At 45.0% G+C, this 25,199-nt stretch overlaps 3 protein-coding genes across 5 annotated transcripts in view; 1 reads left to right on the forward strand and 2 right to left on the reverse strand.

Moving 5' to 3' along the window:
* The window catches only part of bcam (basal cell adhesion molecule (Lutheran blood group)), a 47,456-nt gene extending 39,271 nt beyond the window's left edge, over positions 1-8,185 (forward strand). Inside the window, exons 10-17 of one of the 3 annotated variants that reach the window (XM_088387042.1) lie at positions 1,437-1,578; positions 1,809-1,933; positions 2,127-2,268; positions 2,518-2,538; positions 3,109-3,141; positions 5,463-5,604; positions 6,017-6,116; positions 6,590-8,185. In XM_088387042.1, coding sequence (XP_088243168.1) covers positions 1,437-1,578; positions 1,809-1,933; positions 2,127-2,268; positions 2,518-2,538; positions 3,109-3,141; positions 5,463-5,604; positions 6,017-6,116; positions 6,590-6,592 — 708 coding nt within the window. In that variant the 3' untranslated portion in view covers positions 6,593-8,185. The remainder of the gene's footprint in view (positions 1-1,436; positions 1,579-1,808; positions 1,934-2,126; positions 2,269-2,517; positions 2,539-3,108; positions 3,142-5,462; positions 5,605-6,016; positions 6,117-6,589) is intronic. The other 2 variants (XM_088387043.1, XM_088387044.1) reach the window with 2 other exon arrangements.
* Positions 8,186-20,696: 12,511 nt separating this feature from the next.
* On the reverse strand, positions 20,697-23,483 carry LOC148392553 (trypsinogen-like protein 3). Its single transcript, XM_088386883.1, has 5 exons — positions 22,179-23,483; positions 21,982-22,117; positions 21,659-21,912; positions 21,254-21,390; positions 20,697-21,174 (listed from the first exon to the last, which is right to left on the reverse strand). Exons 1-5 carry the CDS (start codon positions 22,303-22,305, stop codon positions 20,980-20,982), a joined length of 849 nt encoding a protein of 282 aa, XP_088243009.1. The 5' UTR covers positions 22,306-23,483; the 3' UTR covers positions 20,697-20,979.
* A 147-nt stretch (positions 23,484-23,630) lies between these two features.
* On the reverse strand, positions 23,631-24,877 carry apoc2 (apolipoprotein C2). The gene is made up of 4 exons (XM_088386886.1): positions 24,708-24,877; positions 24,486-24,547; positions 23,990-24,149; positions 23,631-23,921 (listed from the first exon to the last, which is right to left on the reverse strand). The coding sequence occupies exons 2-4, from the start codon at positions 24,532-24,534 to the stop codon at positions 23,831-23,833; spliced, it is 300 nt and encodes a 99-aa protein (XP_088243012.1). The 5' UTR covers positions 24,535-24,547; positions 24,708-24,877; the 3' UTR covers positions 23,631-23,830.
* Positions 24,878-25,199: the final 322 nt, after the last annotated feature.

Here is a 25,199-nt window from a genome sequence, read left to right on the forward strand (position 1 = left end):
AGTCATTCAGACCTGTGATGGCGGGCTTCTTGGCCACTGGAACGATGGTGGAGCTCTTGAAGCACGCGGGCACCTCACACAGATCCAGGGAACGATTGAAGATCCGTGCAAAGGTGGGCGCCAGCTGCTCAGCGCAAACTTTCAAGCAGGAAGGTGACACGCCGTCTGGGCCCGGTGCCTTCCTGATCTTTTGTCTTCGGAACATCTGGCGCACTTCCTCCTCGCGAATCTGGAGTGCGGGCGCGGCCTCTGCAAGAGAGAGAGTCGGTGACCACGGTGATGGAGGTGTGGACAGAGCAGTTGTGGGGGGAGGTGAGTATGTGGATTGTGCTGCAGGAAGTCCCGTTGTGTGGGAGGACCGATCAAACCTGCAGTAGAACCTGTTTAGCTGGTTAGCGAGCCTTGGGCTCTCCACAGGACGGGGGGTTCGTTTCTTGAAGCCCGTGATGCTCTGCAGGCCTTTCCACACTGTTGAGGGATCAGGATTGGCAGAGAGGTGTCTCTCCAGGCTCTCCCCGTAACACCTCCTGGCTTTCCTGACCTCTCGGTTCAGTGTGTTTCTGGTCTGCTTGAACAGGTCCCGGTCGCCGCTCCTGTAGGCCTCCTCCTTGACTTTGCGCAGCCTCCTAAGGTTCGGTGTAAACCAAGGTTTGTCGTTGTTGTACGTGCAGAAGGTCTTAGTCTGCACACACAGATCCTCACAAAAACTGATGTATGATGTGACAGTGTCAGTGAGTTCATGCAAGTCTGAATCTGCAGCTTCGAAAACTCTCCAATCGGTGCAGTCAAAGCAGGCTTGGAGGTTCTGCCTTGACTCCACTGTCCACTTCCTGACAGTCCTTACCACAGGCTTAGAAGTTTTTAGTTTCTGTCTGTAGGCAGGGATCAGATGAACTAGACAGTGGTCCGAGAGTCCTAAAGCTGCACGAGCCACAGAGTGGTATGCATCCTTAATTACGGTGTAGCAGTGGTCCAGTGTCTGTGCCCCTCTGGTGGGACACGTTATGTGCTGTCTGTATCTGGGGAGTTCGTGTGCGAGGTTCGCCCTGTTAAGATCACCCAGAACAATGATTAGTGAATTTGGTAGAAGTTTCTCCATGTCTGTCACCTGGTCAGCCAGCATCTGCGTGGCTTCACTCGCACGTGCGTGTGGTGGGATGTAAACAGCCGCCATGACGATCGAGGAGAACTCCCGTGGTGAGTAAGAGCGGCAGTAGAAAAAAATAAAATAAAAAAAATTAATTAAAAGAAATATGCCTTCCACGGGACTTTTATTTTTCTCTGTAGTGTAAATTGGGGGGGGGGGGAAATGATTTCATTCTCATATCAGCAGTTGCAATTTGCATTGTATATAAATTTAATGATATAAACAAAAGGAAGGGTGGGTGGCCGTAATGACGCAGCAGCTTACATGGTCCTTGTTTCCATCCATGCAGGGCTCTGAGGTCCTCTCCCAGGACGGGACCCTCTCCATAACAGCCGACTCCTACGAGAAAGACGGAGAGTACGAGTGCGTCGGGGCCGTGCCGTCCGTGCCGGGACTGACGGCCCGGGTTAGCGCTGCCCTCACCATCAGAGGTAGCACGGCACGAGCAGTTACCAACAAAACTCACGGTTTATGGTTAGAGGGGCATTACAAAACAGATGCATAATCAACTGGATGCTAAGAATGCGTGTTAGCCACCTCGGCTGTGGCTCAGGAAGGATGCGGCGTGGTGGGAGGAAGCAGCCAAGCTAGGGTGCGGCTTCCCACCTCAGGCGCGGGACGGAAACCTTTTGTTCATGCCCTGACCCCCGTCCATCCGCAGGACAGCCCGTGATCGAGACGCCGATTGTCGGGGAGGTGGCCAACGTAGGAGATATGGTGTCCCTCAGGTGCTCCTCCTACGGCTTCCCCGTTCCACAGTTCATCTGGAAGCCGTCGGGGAAAGAGGTAAATGGCTCACTCAAACTGTACAAGTGTTGAATTTCAAGGGAGCTCTGTCGAACATTTGATAACAATACCATTTCTTCGGGTAAACAAAGCTGCTGAAACAGACTGGTGGAACTTAGAAGTGATTTGGTGTGCCTGGGGCGAGCTTGGCTCGTACGTGACCTGACCTTTGTTTTGTCATTTGGTCCCGTAGTCTGTGACGGTGGAGGGTAACAAGGCGGTGAGCACCGTCGTCCTGCCGGCCAGTGCCGTCGTCATGAAGGACGGCGTGACCTGCGAGGTGGCTAACGAGTACGGCACCGATAGCAAGACCTTCAGTGTATCTCTCAAAAGAGGTCAGACACCATTTTGAAGAACTCGTTCACATCGCTTGGTTGTGAGTCGCGCGTGGCTCACCGTAACATAGCTGGTGAACTAGCAGCTAGCAAATCTAGCAGCTAGCGTAGTTATTTTGAAAAAAAATGTTGACCTTCTACTAATTTCAGCACATTCCGTTTCATGTTAACAGTCTTGATGCGGTTCTTTGTGTTTTCCCTCACCCCCGTCACCCATTCTCTTCTTCCTCTTCTTCTGTCTTTTCGCAGTTCACAACTCCGCCGACAGAGGTAGAGCCTTCTCCCTCCTTCGCCTCCTCTTCTTGTCCCTCCTGCTTTCAGGACTCTTTCCTGTACAGACCCTGTCATTTTAGTACACCCCCTCCCCACCCGACCCCTTCCCTCTGTCTTACACACACACACACACACACACACACACACACACGCACACACACACACACACACTCGCACACGCACACGCACACATGCACACACACGCGCACACACACACACACACACACATACACACATGCATGCACACGCATACACCGCTGCACTGCAATCCTGTACATTAGCCCTCTTGCTAGCAACCACTGTGGATATTGTATATTGTCCTTCTTTTTCTTCTCTTGTCACCTTTGTAATGTCTGTCAGATATTTTATGGATGCTACAACACGTCTTTTGTGGCCCTCAGGGGACAATAAAGGACTCTGTTCTATTCTATCCCTTCCTTTCCACTCTGTGCGTCTGCTTTGGTCCACTATTGTAGTTGCACGCTCGTCCTCTTTTCTTCTCCGTTTGTGTGTTACGGCGGTTGCTTTGCTAAGCTACTGGACTGAGCCACTTTCTTTTTCTCAAAGTGCTGCTCTCTGGAAACCCTGTGCTTAAGTCAGGTCTGTAACCGCTAAATTCACTCTTGTGCTCTTTTTCTGTGTTGACTCTGTCTCTGCATACACAATGTGGTACATCTGTGTCTTGACAAGAGCTGTTTGTGTACGCATGCTTGTATTACTGTTGTCGTGGGGACAGACGTCATTGTCTGACTTTTATGACTTGATTTTTTCAACTTTAAAAACCTTTTTTAACTTTGACAGTAGTCAGACCAAAACCTCCACTCATGTTTACCTTTCAATTGAATTTGAAAAACAAAGAACTACCGTATTTTTCGGACTAAAAGTCGCTCCGGAATATACGTCGCATTAGCCATAAAATGCACAATAAAGTGAAAAAAAACATATATAAGTCGCTCCGGAGTATAAGTCGCATTTTGTCGGAAATTTATTCAACAAAACACCAAGAACAGACATGAACGAGCAACAACAGGCTAAATGATAAGTATGCTAATGTGACAAACACAAACGAAGAGCTGAGAACGGCCCTGAAGTAACATTCAAAGTTATTCAAATAACTATTACATAAATAACACGTTTACCATATCTGTGTCAATCCAATTCATTAAATCCATCGATCGTACTTTATGGAAACAATGCTGCGTATGCGCCGCGTATGCGCCGCTGACATCTAAATATTCTACATATTCCACAGACGCATATAACGATATATAAAGTATATATCAAATAACTATCATATAAACAACAATATTATCAAACCATCTGTGTCACTCCAAATCATTAAATCCATCGATCAAATTCCTTGTCCTGTCAACAACGCCGCACATGCCCCGCTGATGTCAGCCTCGTTGTTATTCCACAGATTTAGTATATAACAATACTGTAGCGTTATCAAAGTACCAGGAAAGACGTGGGTTTGGTAAACGGCTCTTTATTTAACAAAACAAGAGTTCAAAAAGCCAACAACTACTGAACTGTAACGATAAAAACTTATACAAGTTGCTACACGAAATAAAATATATCAAATAACTATAACATGAATAGTTCACCGCCACACGGCCCCAAGCACCGGCGTCGACTTCCAGGCGTGTGGCGGCGTGGACTTCGATCCGCGGAGGTGGCAATTCCAGCCACGGAGGTGGAAGAGAGCTCCATAGAATAGGACTGGGCGTGCGTAAAAACCATGTCCGAGCCCCATCCACCGTCCCCGGACAGTCATCCGGCCAAGCGCCGGCCCCCAACTTCCATCCACGGAGGTGAAAGAGAGCTCCGTAGAGTAGGACAGGGCATCCGTAAAAGCCATAATAGTTTTTCAAACCTTCTGTGTCACTCCAAATCATTAAATCCTTCAAACTCTTCGTCCTCCGTGTCACTTACAAACAAAGCCGCTAATGATGTACGTGGGGCCCTTGGTCATCTTCGTCATCTCGTGATCGAATCCTTTGTCCTTTATGTAAACAATCGCCACGCCGCGCACGTCACTTGCAGTTCAAACAACAGTAATCCCTTGCTACATCGCGGTTTGTTTATCACGGTTTCACTTTTTTTTCTTTAATTTTGAAAATTTGTGAAAAAAATCACATATAAGTCGCTCCTCAGTATAAGTTGCCCCCCCACCCAAACTATGAAAAAAAAAAACGCGACTTATAGTCCTAAAAATACGGTACTACTGTATTACTGAAACAAGTAGTCTGAATATTCTGGTAAAATTTCAAAAGACATATCTATTTATATAAGAATACCTCATTACATTATCTATTTATTTCTTCATACAAATATTTCCGAATTGCTGCCTGCATTAGTATCCAATTTAAGGGACGACATTACTCAACTGTGAGCCGTTTTGTACTTCTCATATCCGTCTGGAAATAAAATCTTCCCTTGCGGCAAAACTTGACACAGCGGATACAGCCTACCTAAAAACGAAAAAAGATTATCATCAAATAGTATCGTGGCGTCATGTCCCCACAAGCCCAGTGATAGAAGTGCGCTTGGGGTGGCAGCTTGGTGATGTCGTCGCTGTCGCGTTGTGTCGTCGCCGTCGTGGCTGCTCAGCAGCTTGATTGTTGTCAATATGCAGGTCCCGTTTTTTGGGGTCCCATCACATTTCAGTCTTATGCATTTGAGACTAACTCCACATCCCCAATCCCTGCTCCCTCTTCTCTTCCCCCGTTTGGACCGCCATCTGCCCGCCTCCCCATCCTCATTTACCATTGAATAAATTCTCCTCCTAACGCTCCCCCCACCCGCCCCAAATCAAATCACAATAACTTTCCCATACCCCGTAAATTCTTCCTCCACTACGATCAACCCCCAACACCCCCACCCCCCACCCCTCCCACATGGTCATTGCGACGCCGCAGCTGACCAGCAGCAGGGCGGTTCCAGCGGGGTGGTGATCGCTGTGGTGGTGTGCGTGCTGCTGCTCCTGCTGCTGGTGGCCCTCATCTACTTCCTCAACAAGAAGAGCAAGCTGCCCTGCTCCAAGAAGGACACAAAGCAAGTGTAAGTCTCTGCAAATCCACTTCTGCAAATACATTTTGCAATTGACAGTCTTGTTCCATATTTCTAGTAAATCGTTTACCTATATACTGTATCGGGAACAGCATTGAAGTTTATCGGCAACATAAATCACGAACATTCTGCTTAGCTTAATGTTAACCACCAATGCACAACACCATCCATGGGCTAACTCATAGCATTGACTGTTGTTATAGTGGTGTTATAGACAGATGGACAACAGCAATACTCACAGACATACGTATATTCTTTATACTCTTCTAAAAAGAACTCATTGCAGTTTAATAACAGTAGTTGGGTTAGTATCTCGTTAACCACCAAGCCCCTTGAAATCTGTCACTAACCAAAACAGCAGAACCACCAAGGCATATTAACTCCTCTCCTCCACCCTCTCCAGGGCGGACGCTGAAGTGAACAATGACATCGTCGTTGAGATGAAGACTGACAAGGCCAACGAAGAGGCCGGTCTCCTCAACAAGAGACCGGCCGCAGAACAGGTGAGCTCACAAACATGGGAAAATAGAAAATAAGGGAGTCGATGGATTTTCTTGCTGGGGTCTTAGCGTCACTTGGTTGATGTTTTGTGCTCGGGCCAAAGCCACATCTAATTGAAGAAACTTCACCAAGCAGTACTTACAATGAGCTGGACGAACCAACGTCGATCGCGTCTGGTAAAGTGCGCGTCTCGTTAGCCCTCCGTCGCTCAGACAGATTGAAAACGTTGCTGCATCTCGTTTCATATATGCTCTGACGCATGTCAGACATCTCGTCAAAGTCGTGACAGCTGCTCTTTGGTGCCTGGCAGGCAACTGACACACTCCCTTTAGCATCATGTCTGGAGTCCAAGTGGTGTTCTTCGTTTTTTTTAAAGTCAGTCTAAGTGAAATTACATCCTCACGCCGCGCTGTCAGTTGGGAGACGATGTGCTACCTTTTGACAGTCACGCTTCTCTCTTGCTTCCCTCCTGCAGTGATGAACGAAGATCGGCTGAGGGACCAAGGGAAGAGGCTCGACAGTTATGAAGAAAAGAAAAACATCACCGATTTGTATTTGCTACGCTTTTAAAGGGGAGCGGAGAGCCAAAGTCGACTGGCATCACCCAATAATGCTTTCATGAATCAATTACATATTTGGCTGACTCCCTGGCAGAGTAGTGCAATGGTGTGCCATCAAAAGTACTTCAAATAATGTGGCCCCAATACTACATTGTCACGCTGCTGTGCCCCGGAGTCTGCACTTCAAACAAATCACTGCTTGTGTGTGTGTGAAATTTTATGGACATTCTGTCTTTTCCCACCTCCGTAATCAAGACTGTTTGCTTTCATTTCTGCTTTGCTTTGGCAACATTTGATGGCATCATGCATATTTACAGTGTTTTCAAAAGTATTGGGACATCTGCTTCTGGCTGGATTCACACTGCGGGAACAATTTTAATTTCATGCTCACATCACATTTTTTGGACAGTCAATCACAATTTTACACAAAAATCACATGACATAACATTTCATTGATTTAAATGAGAGTAGCCTTGGCTGTCATCTGCAACTATTGTCTTGATCTAACAATGGGCGCACCTCCAATGTAGCATATTTACAATTTATTTAATTTTCTCACTTTAAACTGTGTTCTAGATTAGCTGAGGGTGGTTTTTTTTTTGTGTTGTTTAGGCAGATGCAGGTGGGCACTATACATCTGGCATCAAATACGGATTTGACCCCCCTCTCTTTCTTTTCCAGATATATTGTGAGCTTCGAGGCCAACCAAGCTATTTCCAACATATTCATTTGTAGTTATAGAAATTTGCTTTGTCCACTTTTACCCTTGACTTCTTTCCTCTCAGTTTTTGTCCTCATTTTTTGTAATTCCAAAACTGCTCGGCGCTGCAAGCATTTTTTTTTAGCAGAATGAAACCGTTCGACAGAAATTGCAGGGACGAGGAGGTCCAAGCTGGGACAATCGCTCGTCATTTGAGGGCTAGGCCATTATGATGGGAAGCCTGCAAAATTAGTTTTTAGTTTTTGTTATTCTGGGGATTTATTGCTGCATTGTTTTAAGATGTTGAAAATGTCACAACAGCAAATCAGATTTTTGGGTATGTGTGTGTGTATGGGGAGGGCGGTATTGATGATACGATAGCGGCTTGATGTGACCGTTCACTTTTGTTGTACACTGGAACTAATGGCCTTGAGTTACAAAGACAAACAAAAAGGTTCACCTGGAGCCACTGTCCGATTTTGTATTTCAGTGTGTGTCTACTGATCTCGACTGTTAGCAAACCTCTTATGGCAGGCTTGAATTCCGAACATCTGTTCCCCGTTTTATTCACTGTTTTATAAAAAAAATCATGTGCTTGTCGCTTCCTTTTTTGTCACGTTCGGGACTACTGAGTAAGAATTTTTTATTGCCTGTTTTCTCTTTTAAGGATTATTATTTGGAGAAGATTCTCCATGCTTGACTTCTCTTGACTGTAAACTGTATATTTTGTGGTACGCTCGTGGTGTGTTGATGTATCGTTTTTTTTTGTATTTTGTTCCAGTTGGTTCGAATGCATAATGGGGAAAAAACACTCAATTGTTTTCTGGTTTTATTCAAAAGCATCCAAACACCCCCCCCCCCCCCCCCTTGTAACTGATCATTCAGAGTTGAATTTTCTAAATGTTGGCCTCAACAGTACAGTATAATTTTACCTCTCCCAAAGACTTCTAATCTTATGAAAACACTTTTAAAGGTACTATTTCTTTGTCAAGTCAAGTTTATTTGTATAGCCCTAAATCACAAAGAGTCTCAAAGGGCTTCACATAGCCAAAAATTGACGATTATTCTCAAAGCATCCCCTGATCATAAGCTCCCAAAAGGGCAAGGAAAAACTCAAAAAAAACCTGCCAGGGGAAAATGAGAAACCTTGAGAAGGGACCACAGATGGAAGGATCCCCCTTTCAGGATCACCAGGTTGTAATGGATGCAGAAAGAGCACAAGTAATACATAATATGAAAATCAATGAAAAAATGGATGTCGGAGGTGACCTCGATTGTCCTGGCAGTGTCTTCAAGGAGGTTGAGCTGCAGTTTCTTCATCTTGAATTGGTCCCCGAGAATCCAGCTAGCCGCTATCAGCTTTTGCGCCACCTAACTCCCTCCCCAGCCAGGGAGGGGGTGGGCAGAGAGAACAACACAAACTCCGGCCAAATCGGCAACTCCAAGTTAGTTAAAGGCCATCTCATAGAAATGTGTCTTTAAACGTGTCTTAAATGTTTCTACTGAGGTAGTAGTTCTAATATCCATTGGTAGGGCATTCCAAAGCTCTGGAGTCCGAATAGAGAATGCTCTAGAACCTGCAGACATTTTCTTGGCCCTCGGTGTAACTAAAAGACTAGACTTTTGCGAACGAAGGTTACAAGACGGAACATAAGGAACGACTAGGTCGACGAGATATGAAGGCGCTAAGCCATGCAGTGATTTATAGGTTAGTAGAAGAACCTTGAAGTCACATCTCAAATGGACCGGGAGCCAATGTAATTTGGCTAATATTGGGGTAATGTGATCAAATTTTCTTGACCGTGAGAGCAGCCTCGCAGCGGCATTTTGCACTAACTGTAGACTTTTGATACTGGACTTAGGAAGACCAGAGAATAATACATTACAGTAGTCTAGGCGCGACGTGACGAACGCATGTATAATAGTTTCCGCATCCCCGGTCGAGAGGATCGGACAAATCTTAGCAATATTACAAGGGTGAAAAAACGCAATCCTAGTTTGTCACTTAACTTTTTAACTTCACTGTAAAACGGACACACAAAACAAGAGAGAATATAATTTCTTGGAATGATAGGCCACTAGCTCATTGCCAATGTATACTGTGAAACACCATAGACCAGCTAAGAGAAATTAGGATTAACCAACTGCCACTCGAACACACAAACTCACACAATCATCTCTCAGCTCTTTGAGTGGAGTTTAGTTGGGGACTTTCTGTGCCTCGATTTTTGCCGTAGATGTCAGTATCGAGATCGACAGGTGGATCGGTGCAGCGTCGGCAGTAATGCGGACTCTGTACCGGTCCGTCATGGTGAAGAGAGAGCTGAGCCAAAAGGCAAAGCTCTCGATTTACTGGTCGATCTATGCTCCTACCCTCACCTATGGTCACAAGCTATGAGTCGTAACCGAAAGAACAAGATCCCAGATACAAGCGGCCGAAATGAGTTTTCTCCGCAGGATGTCCGGGCTCTCCCCTAGGGCTCTCACCATATGGTGAGAAGCTCGGTCATCCGGGAGAGACTCGGAGTAGAGTCGCTACTCCTCCACGTTGAGAGGAGCCAAATGAGGTGGCTCGGGTATCTCATCAGGATGCCTCCTGGACGCCTCCCTGGGGAGATGTTCCGAGCATATCTCACCGGTAGGAGACCCCGGGGACAACCCAGGATGCGCTGGAGAGACTATGTCTCTCAGCTGGCCTGGGAACGCCTTGGGATCCCCTGGGATGAGCTGGATGAAGTGGCTGGGGAGAGGGAAGTCTGGGAGTCCCTCCTGAAGCTGCTGCCCCCGTGACCCGACCCCGGATAAGCGGAAGAGGATGGATGGATGGATGGATGGATGGATGGATGGATGGATGGATGGATGGATGGATGGATGGATGGATGGATGGATGGATGGATGGATGGATGGATGGATGGATGGATGGATGGATGGATGGATGGATGTCAGTGCTGTTTGGCATGTTGTGGCACAAGGTGGCACTACACCGCTGGAGCAAAAACGTAAACTGGCCTGTGCACTGCAAAAACTCTCCTCTCTTGATTGATTCTGACAAGAAAGAAAATAACTTTTGAACCATTTCAATTGAGCCATCAATCACGATCAGATGGCTGCGCGCAGATCACGAACAGAGACCGGGATGACTTATCATACTCATTACAACTGATCAAATTAAAATCGAAAACCAGGCGCCACAGTCGGCGGGATCAGCATACTTGCACCAATGCGCATTTGGCGAGCTGTCCATTCGCAGATTAAATGTGTCACCCGTCAAAACAGTTATCAGTCTGTGGCCCGCACCGATACAAAGCCGCCAAGTCATGGAAAGCGGTGATTGAATCCATTGGAACTGATTTCCGACAGGGAAAAACTGCACCAAAGTGTCATTCTGTGGCTTGCTGATGAATCTCTGCTTCTGTGAGTGAAAACACATTTTTGCTTAAACTCTTGAGACTCTTGCATGAAATGAGTATAAAGGTTGACTCCACTGTCCTTTACTCCCTTGGACTGTGACTTCTCTCTTGAATGCCTTTTCAACTTGTTACTGTTCACTTTAGTGAGGAATGACAAGCATTATGTCAGAACCGGCGGGCATCCAAGTCAATACCGGCGAGCTCAGTTCATCTTCGCAAAGCAGCACACACACAGTGATGTGAAAAACAAGACCAGGGCAGCGAGATTAACAGCGGGCAGGAAGCGAGATAACGACGATAATGGATGGACGGAACCAAAAATTCATATCATAAATCTGGATTTTGTGCTGTGATTGAAACAAATGTGAGCTCTGAGGAAATAGATGGAAGAAGGTGGGAGGGAGCGCTTGTTTTTATTATCTTTATCGCAATCCGTCCTACAGTCTCATATCCTGTGTGTGGCTTGTGTCACAGTAGCAGCATGAGGGATCCATATTATTGATTATAACTGTAATATTGATCTGATAGGCAACCCAAATGTATTTTAGTTGTGCTGTGGTCTCAAGATAGGAGTTAAGACTTTTCTGAGATTTGAGTCATCAATCTGCCCAACATTTGCGCACCATTTTTTTGTGATGTGCATTGAGCTTAACTGACTACTTTTACAATGTTATGAAAATCCACTTGAAGCCGTCATTTGGCTTTTTAGCAATGAAGGTTCTTCTCCAAGAATCCACTTTGCTGACGCCATTACCTTGAGTAACACAATCACCAATGCTTCAAACCGTTTAGAGCAGGGGTCACCAACCTTTCTTAAACCGAGAGCTACTTCATGGGTACTGATTAAGGCAAAGGGCTACCAGTTTGACACACACTTCTGAAATAGCCAATTTGCTCAATTGAGCTTTCACTATGTGTTATTATTGTCACTTCCAGTTCACATGTAAGTGTGATTTTAACAAGAATATTAAAAATACAGTCAAACCTCGTTTTTTGACCACAATCCGTTCCAGAAGGCGGTTCGAGAAGCGAATCGGTCATTTTTTTTCATTTGCGCATTTTTGTCCGATCGCGCAACTGCAGCGCACCACCGAATGCGCAACCGTAGCGCGTAGCCCACCGCGCAACTGCACCGCGCTGGTCGCATTATTGTGACAGAGCTGTCGCTGAAATTTAGAAAATATTTTTAAAGTCCTGATGTACTTTCCAAAATGTAAGTGGACCTCAATGCGCAGGGAGCTTAATTTGTTCTGATCGCGCAACCGCAGCGCGCCGGGCGCTCACTGTCGCATTGCTTTAAGAGCGTCTTTGTGTTTCAGGATGGCTTTACTGCTCCCACTTGCTTTCTTTGGAGGCATGATTAGGGGTTAATACAATCCTCAAAGTAACGAAAATACAATAACTACGGAGTCAGTCGGCATCCGGGCCACGCGGTCGGGTTTTCTCGGGTCCTCCCGGCTCATCTCGTGAGGTTCGACCTCCGAATTTTGTTCAACAACCGAAGCAAAAAAATCTCGAATTTTTTGTTCAGATTCCGATTTGTTCGAGAACCGGGACGTTCAGAAACCGAGGTTTGACTGTAAAATAAATGCTGCTGCTTTGTGAGTACAGCCCAGATGGGCTCCCTCTGGTGGTAGGCAAATGAAATGCTGCCTAAGTACTGTTTAGTTGTATTTAACTTGAAAGTTCAAAACATTTACCGTATTGGCCCGAATATAAGACGGTGTGTTTTGCATTGAAATAAGACAGAAAAAGTGGGGTTTGTCTCACATTCGGGGTCTAGACATTATACCCATTCACAACGCTAGATGGCGCCAGATGTCTTTAAAGCGGATGCTGAACTTAAATCCCCAGGCCAAAGCGAACCGCTGTCATGAAGAATAAAAATAAAAATAAAAATAGCGGTAGCATGAAGAAATAAATAGCGGTAAGAAAGAAAAGAGAAGAAAATAAGAGACGAGATAACAGAAAATGGAAAAACTAAGCGACAATCTGGAGAAAAGTGGGTCGAAGATCGGCCAGGTTAACCGGCAGCTGAGGAGAAGTTATGATGCAAACTTCAAGATGATGGTGATAAATGAGGCAGAGTCTTCAAACAATTGCAAAGCGGCTGTGAAATATGGTGTCACAGATTGTAATGTACGGAGATGGAAAGCTCAAAAAGATCGCCTAAAAAATGCTCCTAATCAGAGAAAAGCTTTCCGTGGTCCACAGAGCTGCCACTTTCAAGAGCTCGACAAGAGGGTGTGCGCTTACAAGGACAGTGACACTCAGCATAGCGAGGCAGAGGATGTTTGTTAAGAGTAATATTCTGACATGACAGATCTCAGCTACTCTCAAGTTTGAACCAGTTTGTATTATTTTATTGCAATGTTTTTCCTTATTCAGATTTGTTTCAAGACTAGTTACAGTTAGACTTCACTTTGATGGTTAATGCTGTTATTGCAATTTTGTTGTTTTATCACAATTTATTTAAATTTCAAAAACCAGAAACCATTCATTTACAAATGTAATTGCACTTTAGTTTACATATTTAAATGTTTAGATATTAAGATGTGATAGACAGTTTTTGCATGATTTGAATGAGGCAAAATAACATGCTTTTTCTCTCGAATATATTGTTATAATCATTTGTTTCAGATGTGCTGTAATTATTTTCTGTATAAAAATGAAATTTGGTGTTCAAAAAGTCTTTTTTCTAACTTGAATCTTGAAAAAGAGGGGGTCGTCTTATAATCAAGGTCGTCTTATATTTGGACCAATACGGTACTTCAAATATATAATTTAAAAAATCCTTACTTACTTACAAGTAATAATGTGGTGGCAGCATGGTAGGCCGGTGATTAGTGCAATATGGACGCATGTTGGTTCACTCCAGTCTAAAATTGTCCATAGGTTGTGAAGGTGAATGAATGGTTGTAACTGTGATCAACTCCAGCTCAACCTTGACCCTCGTGAGAAGCATCGTTTGTAGTTTGCATTCAATCTTTCTGGAAAGAAGTTTTGAATTACTTCTTAAATACATCCAATAGAAATGTATTATGCTTTGGGCCTGGCTTAAGCCAAATCAACCAATATGAGGCAAGAATTAAGTTGGGGTGAAAATGTTTACCGTAATTTCCGGACTATAAGCCGCGACTTTTTTCCAAAATTTTGAACCCTGCGGCTTATAGTCAGGTGCGGCTTATATAAGATTTTTTTCGTGATTTTTGTGATGACTTGATCACTTTTATACACTCGTAAAAAGGCTGTGGACCACTGTTGTGCGGTATCTTGAAGAAAAAAACAACAACAAAAATACTATTTTGAAACACTACTATGGCTGCTGCTTATTCTGCCTGTGTTGCTTGTGACTTTTATGAGCTTTAGTAGGAATGCACGCTAGGTGACCTGCGTCAAAGGGCTCTAAACCCTTTCTCTTACTCTGCCATGTGACTCAGAAATTACACAAAGCAGTGGCGCTGTTTGGACCATCTGCATTGTATTAAAACCCAATCAATCAGGATTTAAATTCAATTCTTCTGACATTTTGCTTACCAAAAACAAGTTGTAATTAATGTGAACTTTTAATGCATTTTATTCAGAAGGTTACTTTGAACCCTGAGGCTTAAATGGCGGCGCGGCATATTTATGGATTTTTACGGCTTTCTGTGTACTGTCTTTCTTTGTAAAAAAACTCATGTGCTCGTGCGGCTTATAGTCCGGTGCGGCTTATGTAAGAAAAAAACTAAAATATCCCTGAATTTTAGCTGGTGCGGCTTATAGTCCGGTGCGGCTTATAGTCCGGAAATTACGGTAACTTTATGTTGAATTAAAAATAAAGACATTATTTTTTGTAACCGTTCAATCGTACCATTTTGTAAAAAAAAATATTTTGGTCTCGTCCCTAGCTCAACTCCCAAAACAAATATACTTTAAAGAATGTGTGTGTTGGCCAAGACTTTGACCTTAGGTCTCATTGAAATACTTTCAGTCCCGTTCATTCATTTTGACCTCCGCTGTGATTTACAGTGCGGGGGCTGGAGTGAGCAGTTGGGGTCTGAGGGGCTAACATTCCTAGCTAATTGTCTTGTGTGTGTGTGTGTGTGTGTGTGTGTGTGTGTGTGTGTGTGTGTGTGTGTGTGTGTGTGTGTGTGTGTGTGTGTGTGTGCATGCGTGTGTGCGTGTGTGTGACCAAAAAAAAATCTGATTGGCCCAAATACACTCGTGCCATAAATATGCCATATGGCAATTTCGAGTACAAAGGTCGTTCACACTTGCGTGCGGAGTGAGTGACAGCTGTGTTCCAATGGGCTAAGAGTGTGGAAGGAGGATGTCATCTGTTGTCAGCAGCGCCCCCTGCGGGAGGCCCCAAGGCCAAGCTAGAACGTGCACACTTTGCGGAAGCCACTTTAGGAAGCCAGTGGCACGATCCATCATTTGGACCGCCACGCATGTTTTGGGGTGACAAGCAGATCACCAACAGCTTCATTCTCCAGGCTGTTAAGATCCTGAACTGAGCTATATTCTAACTGTCTGCTGGATGCACACTTGCTCCATTTTTGCTCCTCTTATTTATTGTGTTATTTGTTTATTATTTATTCATCACTCTTATTTATTCATTGTTTGTGCCTTCTTGTTTTTATTTTTTTTGTGTTGTTTACTTGTATGTATATGTCTTGTCACTGTGGGATAGTGGGAAAATAATTTTGATTTCTTTGTGTGTCTTGGCATGTGAAGAAATTGACAATAAAGCAGACTTTGACTTTGATTTACTTTTTGCGGCCCTCCTCACTTTCTTATCTCCAAATAAGGAGGTGATTTATTTAGAAGATGACAAAAGAAAGGACCTTTGTGGGCGGAGAGGTCATCGCTACTTTTATTCCAGCGATTAGGCCCTCCTGAGCTCCCACTCGCACTTTAATGGAGCAAGACACAAAGATAAGGTGACCTCGGTGGCTTGAAGGACTTCGGCAGCTCGTTACAATTCCGGAAACCGGCACGACTCCCACTCGGAGCAATCTCTCAATATCGTTATTGTTATCTTTAACCAGCATTTGTCGTCTGCTAGATTTTCTTATGCTCCCCAACTTATTACTTGAGTCTCGCTTGCATAATTGCTCCATTGTAGTCCTTCGAAATTCCACTTTCACTTGATGTAAATTGCAACAGCAGCTATATTGTACGAATAAAGACCTACTCAGTCCCCAGTAGACAGTAGCATTGCAGGAAATAAACGCACACCGGGTGGCCACCGTTTAAGAGCTAATGGTAGCGGAGGCTACACTTTAAAAAAGTCAAAACAAATCTGCTCTTTGACTGGGGGAAAAAAAAAGCACAAGTGACATTCTTAACTTGTGGGGGCAGCGGCTGACACTAGCATGTGATGGTTTTTTTTGTTTTTTTTCCAGACACAGGCGACTGACTGCTAGCACAAGACATACTGTAATGGCGCAACGGGAACTGAACTGCTGGGATGCACGTAGCCTGATTTGTATCGACGGGAGCTAAAGAATAGGGCCTAATTGCTTTCTCCCCCCCAAAAAAGGGGGAGGAGGTGCAGTCAGTGGTGAACACAATAAGCTTTCGCAGTACTCAGCATTTTTTATTTAAAAAAGAGATCTGTTTCCATGGTGACGCCTCGTTTCGGTCCATTTTTTCACTCGTCTAACACCTCACAGCTCGGTTAAAGCGCTGGCTACGTACCAAAACATGTTTTTCATGTTTAACGTTGAATGCTGTGCTAAAGCTTTGCCCGAGTGGGAGGGAGGAGGGGGGGGGGGGGGGGGGGTGGAGAAATCTTTCTGATTGGCCAAACAAAATACACACGGCGAAATGCTTTTGACTGCAATGCGGTGGCATTATGGGATGTATGGAACCTCTGCTTACCTCTGTGACACGCACCCTTTTACCGTGACAACTTTGTTAAATAGACCAAGACAGTACAGTCAAGTCTGCGGGAGGGCGACGCATGCCAATCACACATCAGCTTTGCAGGAAATTAAACAGAGTGCTGTTTGATTCTTGACCTGTCGCTTTCCTCAAAGACAAGCACGTCAGATGGTGCCTTGTTTGCCGTCAGTGCTTACATTTTCAGCATGGAAAGACTTCAAAAGGATTAAAAATGAGCCCAGACAATCAATGTCAAGCCTTATGTAGTGCAATTGATCATAAGAGTGAACAGCAGCAATCTGTCAGTTTCTAGATCAGTGGTTCTTAAGCTGGGTTCGATCGAACCCTAGGGCAGAAATACGGCCCGCGGGCCACATCCGGCCCTTTGAGCGTCCCTGTCCGGCCTGGATGAGGCCAATCATAAATTACATTTGATTACAACTTAGTTAAAAAAATAAAATAAAATCAGTGTCGTGCGTGCAATACAACTGTTTCTAATGAGCATCATCGCCCCCTAGAGGACTGGAGTGGCGCTGTAGACAACCTTTAAGCGCGGATTCTTGGACTTTGTTACAGCTGGCTGAGCCTCATTTGCTTAGTGCGCACCTTGGCAAAGTTAAGCCTTTCTTCAATGTAGTTCAAAGTAGGTTTTAAAACTAGGGTTAGGGTTTCAAACTAGGGTTCGGGTTTCAAAGTAGGGTTTAAAGCATACCTGGGCAAATTACGGCCTTTGTGCGTCCCTGTCCGGCCCGCATGAGGCCAATCGTAATTTTAAAAAATAAAATAAATTAGTGTCGTGCGTACAATACAACTGTATCGCTTTTATTTTGAAAGGCGTCACACCTCCGTGTAGCGTACGTGTATGTGAGCTGTGCATGAAGGTGAATAGTGCGAAGTAACGCTGCCCTAGAAATGTGTGCTGACCCTCAGAAAAGAAAGGTTGACAAGGAGTGCCGGGTTTTCAACAAGACATGGACTGCCAAGTATTTCTTTACAGAAATGAAAGGTAAAGCCGTGTGCCTGATTTGTGGTACACAGGTCGCTGTGTTGAAAGAATATAATTTGAGTCGTCACTACACGACCAAGCATGAGAAAAAAATACATCTGTCTTATAAACAGCACGCAACAGAGGCTGATGCATTGCTAGCAAAACTGCAAGCCCAACAAGGACTTTTTATCAAACTTCACACCCAGAGATGCAGCGGCTTTGTCATTTGAGGAAAAGTTAAAGAAGTTAAGAATAAATTGTACTGATTAATGATTTTTTTATTTGACCTATACACCACAATTTCCAATTACCAGTACCTGTTATTTAAAATAAATAATTTAGTGCATTTTACAATGGAAGAAAGTTGAGCAGGTTTAAGTTATCGTAGGTGTGGCCCTCTGACACAACTCAGGTTTTTCATGTGGCCCCTTGTAAAAAATAATTGCCCACCCCTGAACTAGAGTTAGCATTTTGACCCTCAGATGTACAAGGCCATCAATTATTTGACATTTTTCCATTCTTTTCCTCTAGTTCTCTAGCTTTCCCGCCATCCTTCCATGTTTGTGCACTTCATCACCTCTGGCATTATATTTTCAGTGATGAAGAGCTCCCATATATCTTTTGCTGAGACAATAGTACTAAGACTTGTGCAGGCCTTGATTGATTTCTGTAGATATTGTGGCTCTGAGCGCTGTCCTGGGTGGGAAGTAACTCGCTCCAATAAGAGCCCTTTCGACTCATTCTACTGGACATGAATTGGCCACTTTCTTCTTCAGAGGACACAGAAGAGGAATCTTCTGAGTCAGATTGATCCTGTTCAGTTGGATTCCAGGTGGACAACTTCTAATACCACCTGGACAATAGTTTGGGTCCTTATTATCAGAAATTTCAGACCCTTGAGTCCAACCCTGTTACTGCCTCTCCATCATCCATCACCATCTGTAGAACAATTTTAGCTGTATATCTAGCAGCCATGATACCTTGGATTAGGAAACAACACGAAACAATATGTTGCTATATAAATAAATACACTCACACACACAGACACACGCACAGTAATGTTAGCTATCTTAGGTGGCTTGCTAGCTCACTGCCATATCCAGAAGTTCTCCGACGACACGGCCATTGTTGGATATGTCTCGGAGGGGAACGATCTGGAATATAGGACGGTCATCAAGGACTTTGTCAGCTGGTGTGAGCTCAACCAGCATCAGCTGAACACCAGCAAGACGAAGGAGTTGATTGTGAGCTTCGGAAGGACAGCACCCATCTTCACTCCGGTGAACATCCAGGGATCGGACATTGAGGTAGTGGAGAACTACAAATTCCTGGGTGTTCGGCTTCACAACCAACTGGACTGGACTGATCACACCCATGCCCTGTACAAAAAGGGCTAGAGTCGCCTCCAACTGCTGAGGAGACTGAGGTCCTTCAGTGTTTGCAGGGCTCTCCTCCGGACCTTCTATGACTCTGTGGTGGCCTCAGCCATCCTCTACGCCAGGGGTGGGCAATTAATTTTTACAAGGGGCCACATGAAAAACCTAAGTTGTGTCAGAGGGCCACACCTACGATGACTTAAACCTGCTCAATTTTCTTCCATTGTAAAATGCACTAAATTATTTATTTCAAATAGCTGGTACTGGTAATTAGAAGAATACAATTATTGCGGTTATATTTATATTAAGCTATGTGAAATTGTGGTGTAAAGGTCAAATAAAAAACAATTATTAATCAGTACAATTTATTCTTAACTTCTTTAACTTTTCCTCAAATGACAAAGCCGCTGCATCTCTGGGTGTGAAGTTTGATAAAAAGTCCTTGTTGGGCTTGCAGTTTTGCTAGCAATGCATCAGCCTCTGTTGCGTGCTGTTTATAAGACAGATGTATTTTTTTCTCATGCTTGGTCGTGTAGTGACGACTCAAATTATATTCTTTCAACACAGCGACCTGTGTACCACAAATCAGGCACATGGCTTTACCTTTCATTTCTGTAAAGAAATACTTGGCAGTCCATGTCTTGTTGAAAACACGGCGCTCCTTGTCAACTTTTCTTTTCTGAGGGTCAGCACACGTTTCTCGGGCAGCGTTACTTCGCACTATTCACCTTCATGCACAGCTCACATACACGTACGCTACACGGAGGTGTGACGCCTTTCAAAATAAAAGCGATACAGTTGTATTGTACGCACGACACTAATTTATTTTATTTTTTAAAATTACGATTGGCCTCATGCGGGCCGGACAGGGACGCACAAAGGCCGTAATTTGCCCAGGTATGCTTTAAACCCTACTTTGAAACCCGAACCCTAGTTTGAAACCCTAACCCTAGTTTTAAAACCTACTTTGAACTACATTGAAGAAAGGCTTAACTTTGCCAAGGTGCGCACTAAGCAAATGAGGCTCAGCCAGCTGTAACAAAGTCCAAGAATCCGCGCTTAAAGGTTGTCTACAGCGCCACTCCAGTCCTCTAGGGGGCGATGATGCTCATTAGAAACAGTTTTCCAGCTGCCAAAATCATTTGAGAAGACATGAGCTCCGTTGCACATAAAATCATTATCACAATCCTCAACAACATTTATAAATGAAAACTGGGCAGAAAAACACTTTTATGTCGATGTAGAACATACAAGCCACTACACACACACACAGGTTATAACTTAATATCATGCAATGTTTTTCATACAATAATAGAATCTCAAGTATCACACACACATGCACACGCACATACGCACGCACGCAAATACACACGCACACACATGCGCCCACACACCCGCACATGCACGCACCCACCCACGCACACACACGCCGTCATATGCCGGAATCGAACTCAGGTGTCGGCACACAAGACAGGTCAAGTGTACCCCGACACCATCAACGACTCCCTCCGAAGTTGCAGATGGCAAAGAATTGAAGTGTTGCGTCGCCTGCTTGCTTGGGAGCAGCAGGACTCTCCGGCCGGCTGCTTGCATGGCCCAGCGCGCTCTCTAGCGGCTCTTTGTAATCACGCAGGACGCACTTTTCCTTATGGGATCAATATCACACAAAATGGCTACTTATCAAGGAAAGGCATTGGTTTATTGAAACAAGGTAAAATTTGACACTTAATGAAATGTACATATGAAAAATATCAAGAAAGGCAATTTGTGCATGGCAAAAGAAACGGGGACGGGGATGTTTGAGGGACAACTCGGTATGTAATGTGGTTATGATATGTAAGTATAACGAGCTTCAAATGAATCATAGTTTGAGGCTTCAATGTGCGAGAGTCGTTCCTTGATGCCTGATTGTTCTTGCGGGAGCCAGCTACTGAAGTAACCGTTTTTTGTTTTTCCTCCCTCATAGCGTCTTGGAGGTGAAGGCCTGTGCGGTGGTGGTGGTTGGCGTGTGGCTGTCCATCACTCTGCGCATCCAGTCGTTGTATTTGCACAACTTAGTGTAGACGCTGGGGTGCTTGGCGTTCCGACAGCCCAGATCCACCCACTGCACGCCCTGCAGCTGTCCGTTGCACACCAGCACCGCACCATTGTCCTTCTGCGCAGGCATCACCCAAAATCAATCGCACGAGTTCCACTCAAAGTCGAACAGCAGCAAAAGCGACGTTTGGGCTCACCAAGCAGCCAGCGGCGTCAGCCCCGCCAGCGCACACCATCCCCAAGCTCCAGAACAGGTAGTCGGGGAACGCATTCACGCAAGTTTGATCTTCCACAACCGGTACAGTTAAACACTTGAGCTGGTTAGGAGACTCATCTGTTTCAACAACAACAAAAGCGTGAGCGCATCATTTTTTTCTTCAATCTGAAGCATTTGTTCAGGGGGAAGCATTTCTTTGTGCCTGGGGCAAATGTTGTAGCACCTGAAGTCGATATCGCATAGTTGTTAGTACAAATTGTTTTGCTTAAAGTATCATCGTCTGGTATCAGCAGCCTCCTACCTTAAAATTAGCATTAGCCCGTGTAAAACTTGCGTGTGTCGCACCGCTGCAAAAAGACGAGAATTTTAAGCAACATGGGCTTACATTGATTGGGCACGGTGGAGCCCCAGCCACTGACAGTGCAGCTGTCTCCGGGCTGAGGGCAGCGACCGGGCAGGCCGATGGGCTGCACGTATTGGGTGAAACGGGCCGGCTGGGCCAGGCGCATCATGACCAGGCTGTGCAGGGGTGAGCGGTACGGGCTGTGGCGGATAACCTCCGCCACGGCAACGTGCTGCTCGGTGCCCTCGTCCGCCGTCACATCATGCTCGCCCAGCGATGCTGTGACGTCGGTTGATCTGGAGAGATTTTCATTCAGTTGGCCGGAAGAAAAAGACAGTTAACGCAATCGGTACGGTCTGGCTTACGCGCAGGCGGCGGACGTCACCAGCCACCAGTGGTTTACGAGGGCGCCGCTGCATCTCTTCCCCCGGCTCTGAAGCCACACCTGCCAGGGTCTGGAGTGAGGCTGGCACAGGTTGTCGTCCACCAGTGGCGACGCACCTGTTGACGCTCATCATTAAGCCACTATCCCAATCGAGCGTGCGCGGCAGCAATCGTTTACCTGCGAGGCCCAAAACGAGAAGCAGAAGAAGACGCTCCATGTTGTCTATGGCGACAGACGGCGGCAGCCCTCTCCTTATATAAGGAGCGAAGGAGGGTCTTGATTTGCCATCACTTCCCGTCCGCATGTGACCTTTGTAATAACGTTCACACACGGAGGGTCACACCTTGTTTCCAGTAATCATCTCGTCGTTCCTCAAGAACAAGAAAATGTTCTTGCAACAGCAGTCGGGTGACGTTAGCGTCCCTTTCTACCTCATCCATATAACCCGGAGGGGTGTGCACACTTTGTGTTCATGTACAGCATGTGATCGACCAGCTCATCCATCAATGAGGCTAAAAAAAGTTTCAGCGTGTTTGTAAAATAGTTTTATTTTAATAATGACATGGACAGGTTAAAACTAAAACTACAAAATGTTCATTGCCGTAATGTTTTTAATTTATTTACTGTTTGATTCCAATACTATAAATCAATAAATGAAGAAACAATAAAAGATGTCAAAGTCCTGTGACAGACAATGGAAATGTTTGGTGGGCCGGATTGAAGAATACTTTGCCCCCAATTAATCCAAAGAACACAAGCAAAGCATTTTGTTGCATAAGAACAAATTGAGGAAATAAGTCTGCCCGATTGTGTTAATCAAGTTAATATTTTACCATTGCACCTTTTCCCCACAAGTGCCAGATTGCGCAATTGGGGTCAAGCTTTGGAGGCAAATATATTTGCTCACATTAACATCCTGTCCTTGAGGTGTTTTTGTGTTTTATTTTCAGAATTTATCGATTGCACAACAAATGAGGACACTCAGGGAACAACATGTAAACATTTACACAAGAGAATGTTGACCAAAGGGAATGAATGCAGGAAGTCAATTCATCCTAACAAAAGTCCCGATGACTCTTCAACCACACATTTGAAACTGGACGTGGAAAACTTTGACAAATTATTTCTGAGAGTTGCTGAAAAGCCAATGAAAGAAGTTAAAATGGAGGTTAACTCGGTCGCGTAGACGTCACGGCCCATGATAGCAATTATCTTGTAGCACCCCCTAATGACAGTTAGCACGAGAGCTGTTCCAGTCAGAGATTTTTATGCAACCATGACGATACCGATCAATGATCGTTTTTTATGATAGGCAATAATCAACGATCATCGGCAGCCGATTGATCCAAGCGTTGTAATTAGCACTATCAAGAATCATTGAGTGATACTGTGCCATCGTTGCTCTGTTTTTGTTGTTGTCTATGATCTTGCGTAAAAAGTAGAACACTGACCGATACAGTTGAATGAGTTCATCTGCAGATTTGAGTACTTTTCAAATTAATCCTAATCATATAGATATCGTTTTAATTAGTCAAAAAAAACATGTCTATACTTTTGGACATTTTTGTTTGATGTGCCGTGATGTTTTTTTTTCCCTAATGTAAATTGTGAAGTGATCAAACGTGACAGTTTTGTATAAATACTTTTAATATTTCAAGAGGTGTCAAATAGCTGAGGTGGGTGATGTGTGGCGCCCGCCTTGGGGCGAAGGTCGACTTTCTGGAATAGCGATGCTATCATTGCTGCTGTTGCGCTTGCTGGCTGCCCACTTTGGTCAAATTCGTTAGTCTGTTTTCATTCTGGCAGTTACCGTTGTGCTTTGGAGTTGTTTACTGCTGCCCAGTAAACAGGTGATAGAGCTGGTCCTGAACGATGCTGTTGTAGGTGCTCAAAATGGTGGTGGTCTCCGCGTAAAGGTTCCTGCAGACACAACGGGAGGTTGGCCTTCTTCCCTCTGGCGTGGTTTGACACCCCCAAGGACATCTCACCTGACTTTCTCCTCCACCTTCAGGCCCTTGATGGTCTCCACGTAGTCGGAGATGGTGTTGACCGCATCGCTGTAGTAAGACTTGATTGTGTTGCTGAACATGGTGAGGGTGCCCTGCTCTTCATCCTCGGCCTGCCTCGGCATGCGGAAACCTTCTGCGCCTGCGTGGCACCAGCGCGTGGGCTTTTGAGTTCATGCATTTCCAATTGTCAAGAATCGAATGTGCAGTGGGAAGGAAGGTATAAAAATGGGCATCTATCTTTCCTTGAGCATTTAGGCTCCCATCCCCGTTGGTTTTATTAGCAGTATTAGTTATGTTAACGAAACATTAGTTTTATAGGCTGGAAAAAACGTTTATGGGGTGATTTGAACCATGGACCACAGTGTTCCTGTTTTTCCATTTATTTTAGAGAAAGATCAGTCAAATGTCAAGTTTAAGACTTGGAGGCTTGTCCTTCCATTTTGTGGCGAAATTTTGTGAGTGTGTGTCCACTTACTGAGAGCGAGGACTGCGAGCAGCACAGAAACAACCAACAGTTTGTTCATGATGGTGGTGGATCTGCAAACAGCACAGTCAACATTTAGCCATCGTGTCCACTAGGGAGCGACATCGGCTCTCTTGAGTTGCCTTTCGGGTCATGACTTGAATGCTGTTATTGACCGCACACGTCATAACTCGGGCAAAGAATTGTAAGGCAAAAAATGGTCAGAGTACTCACTGTCGTCCTCTCCGGAAGCGCGATGAGAAAAACGGATCGGCTCCTCGGCCGGCCTCCTCCTCCGTTTATATATCGGCTGCCAAGTGTTGACTTGTCGCTCCTGGAGCCAAAGTGCACTCCGGAGGCGATAATAATGCGTTGTCGTCGTCCCCTCCCTCTGGGTTTGCGAGTCCGCGCTGCGTGGCATGGCGTGACGTGGGGTTTAAAAAACATGCTATCGGAACGAGGAGGAGGAGCGCCGAGGGTCATCAGAACGCACTTTGATGTGGTGTGGCCACAATGTTGCGTGTGAAGCCATCGCACTTTGGCTTCATAGCAACCTTCCATGACGTCTTGGACTGGGAGGCCTACTCCTGGACGGTTGGACTGGTTTTGGCACAATATGGAGATCAGTGACAAAGATGCAATAGTTTTGCTGCTGTGCCTTGACATGCGAGTTAAATTAGGGCGACCAGGTTTGGGTTTCTGAAAGGACACCTTTTTGGGGGGGGA

Source organism: Syngnathus floridae, chromosome 10 (genome assembly GCF_059516105.1).
Source record: "Syngnathus floridae isolate MCC-2025c chromosome 10, RoL_Sflo_1.0, whole genome shotgun sequence".
NCBI classification, from domain to species: domain Eukaryota; kingdom Metazoa; phylum Chordata; class Actinopteri; order Syngnathiformes; family Syngnathidae; genus Syngnathus; species Syngnathus floridae.

Coding starts and splice junctions, on each gene's coding strand:
- LOC148392553 (XM_088386883.1), bottom strand. CDS start 22,305: ATGCGGACGGGAAGTGATGGCAAATCAAGACCCTCCTTCGCTCCTTAT. Junction 22,118..22,178: donor TCTCGTTTTGGGCCTCGCAG/GTAAACGATTGC, acceptor GAGCGTCAACAG/GTGCGTCGCCACTGGTGGAC. Junction 21,391..21,658: donor CTCCACCGTGCCCAATCAAT/GTAAGCCCATGT, acceptor TTGTTGAAACAG/ATGAGTCTCCTAACCAGCTC.
- apoc2 (XM_088386886.1), bottom strand. CDS start 24,534: ATGAACAAACTGTTGGTTGTTTCTGTGCTGCTCGCAGTCCTCGCTCTC. Junction 24,150..24,485: donor GCTCGCAGTCCTCGCTCTCA/GTAAGTGGACAC, acceptor GGTGCCACGCAG/GCGCAGAAGGTTTCCGCATG. Junction 23,922..23,989: donor AAGGTGGAGGAGAAAGTCAG/GTGAGATGTCCT, acceptor TTGTGTCTGCAG/GAACCTTTACGCGGAGACCA.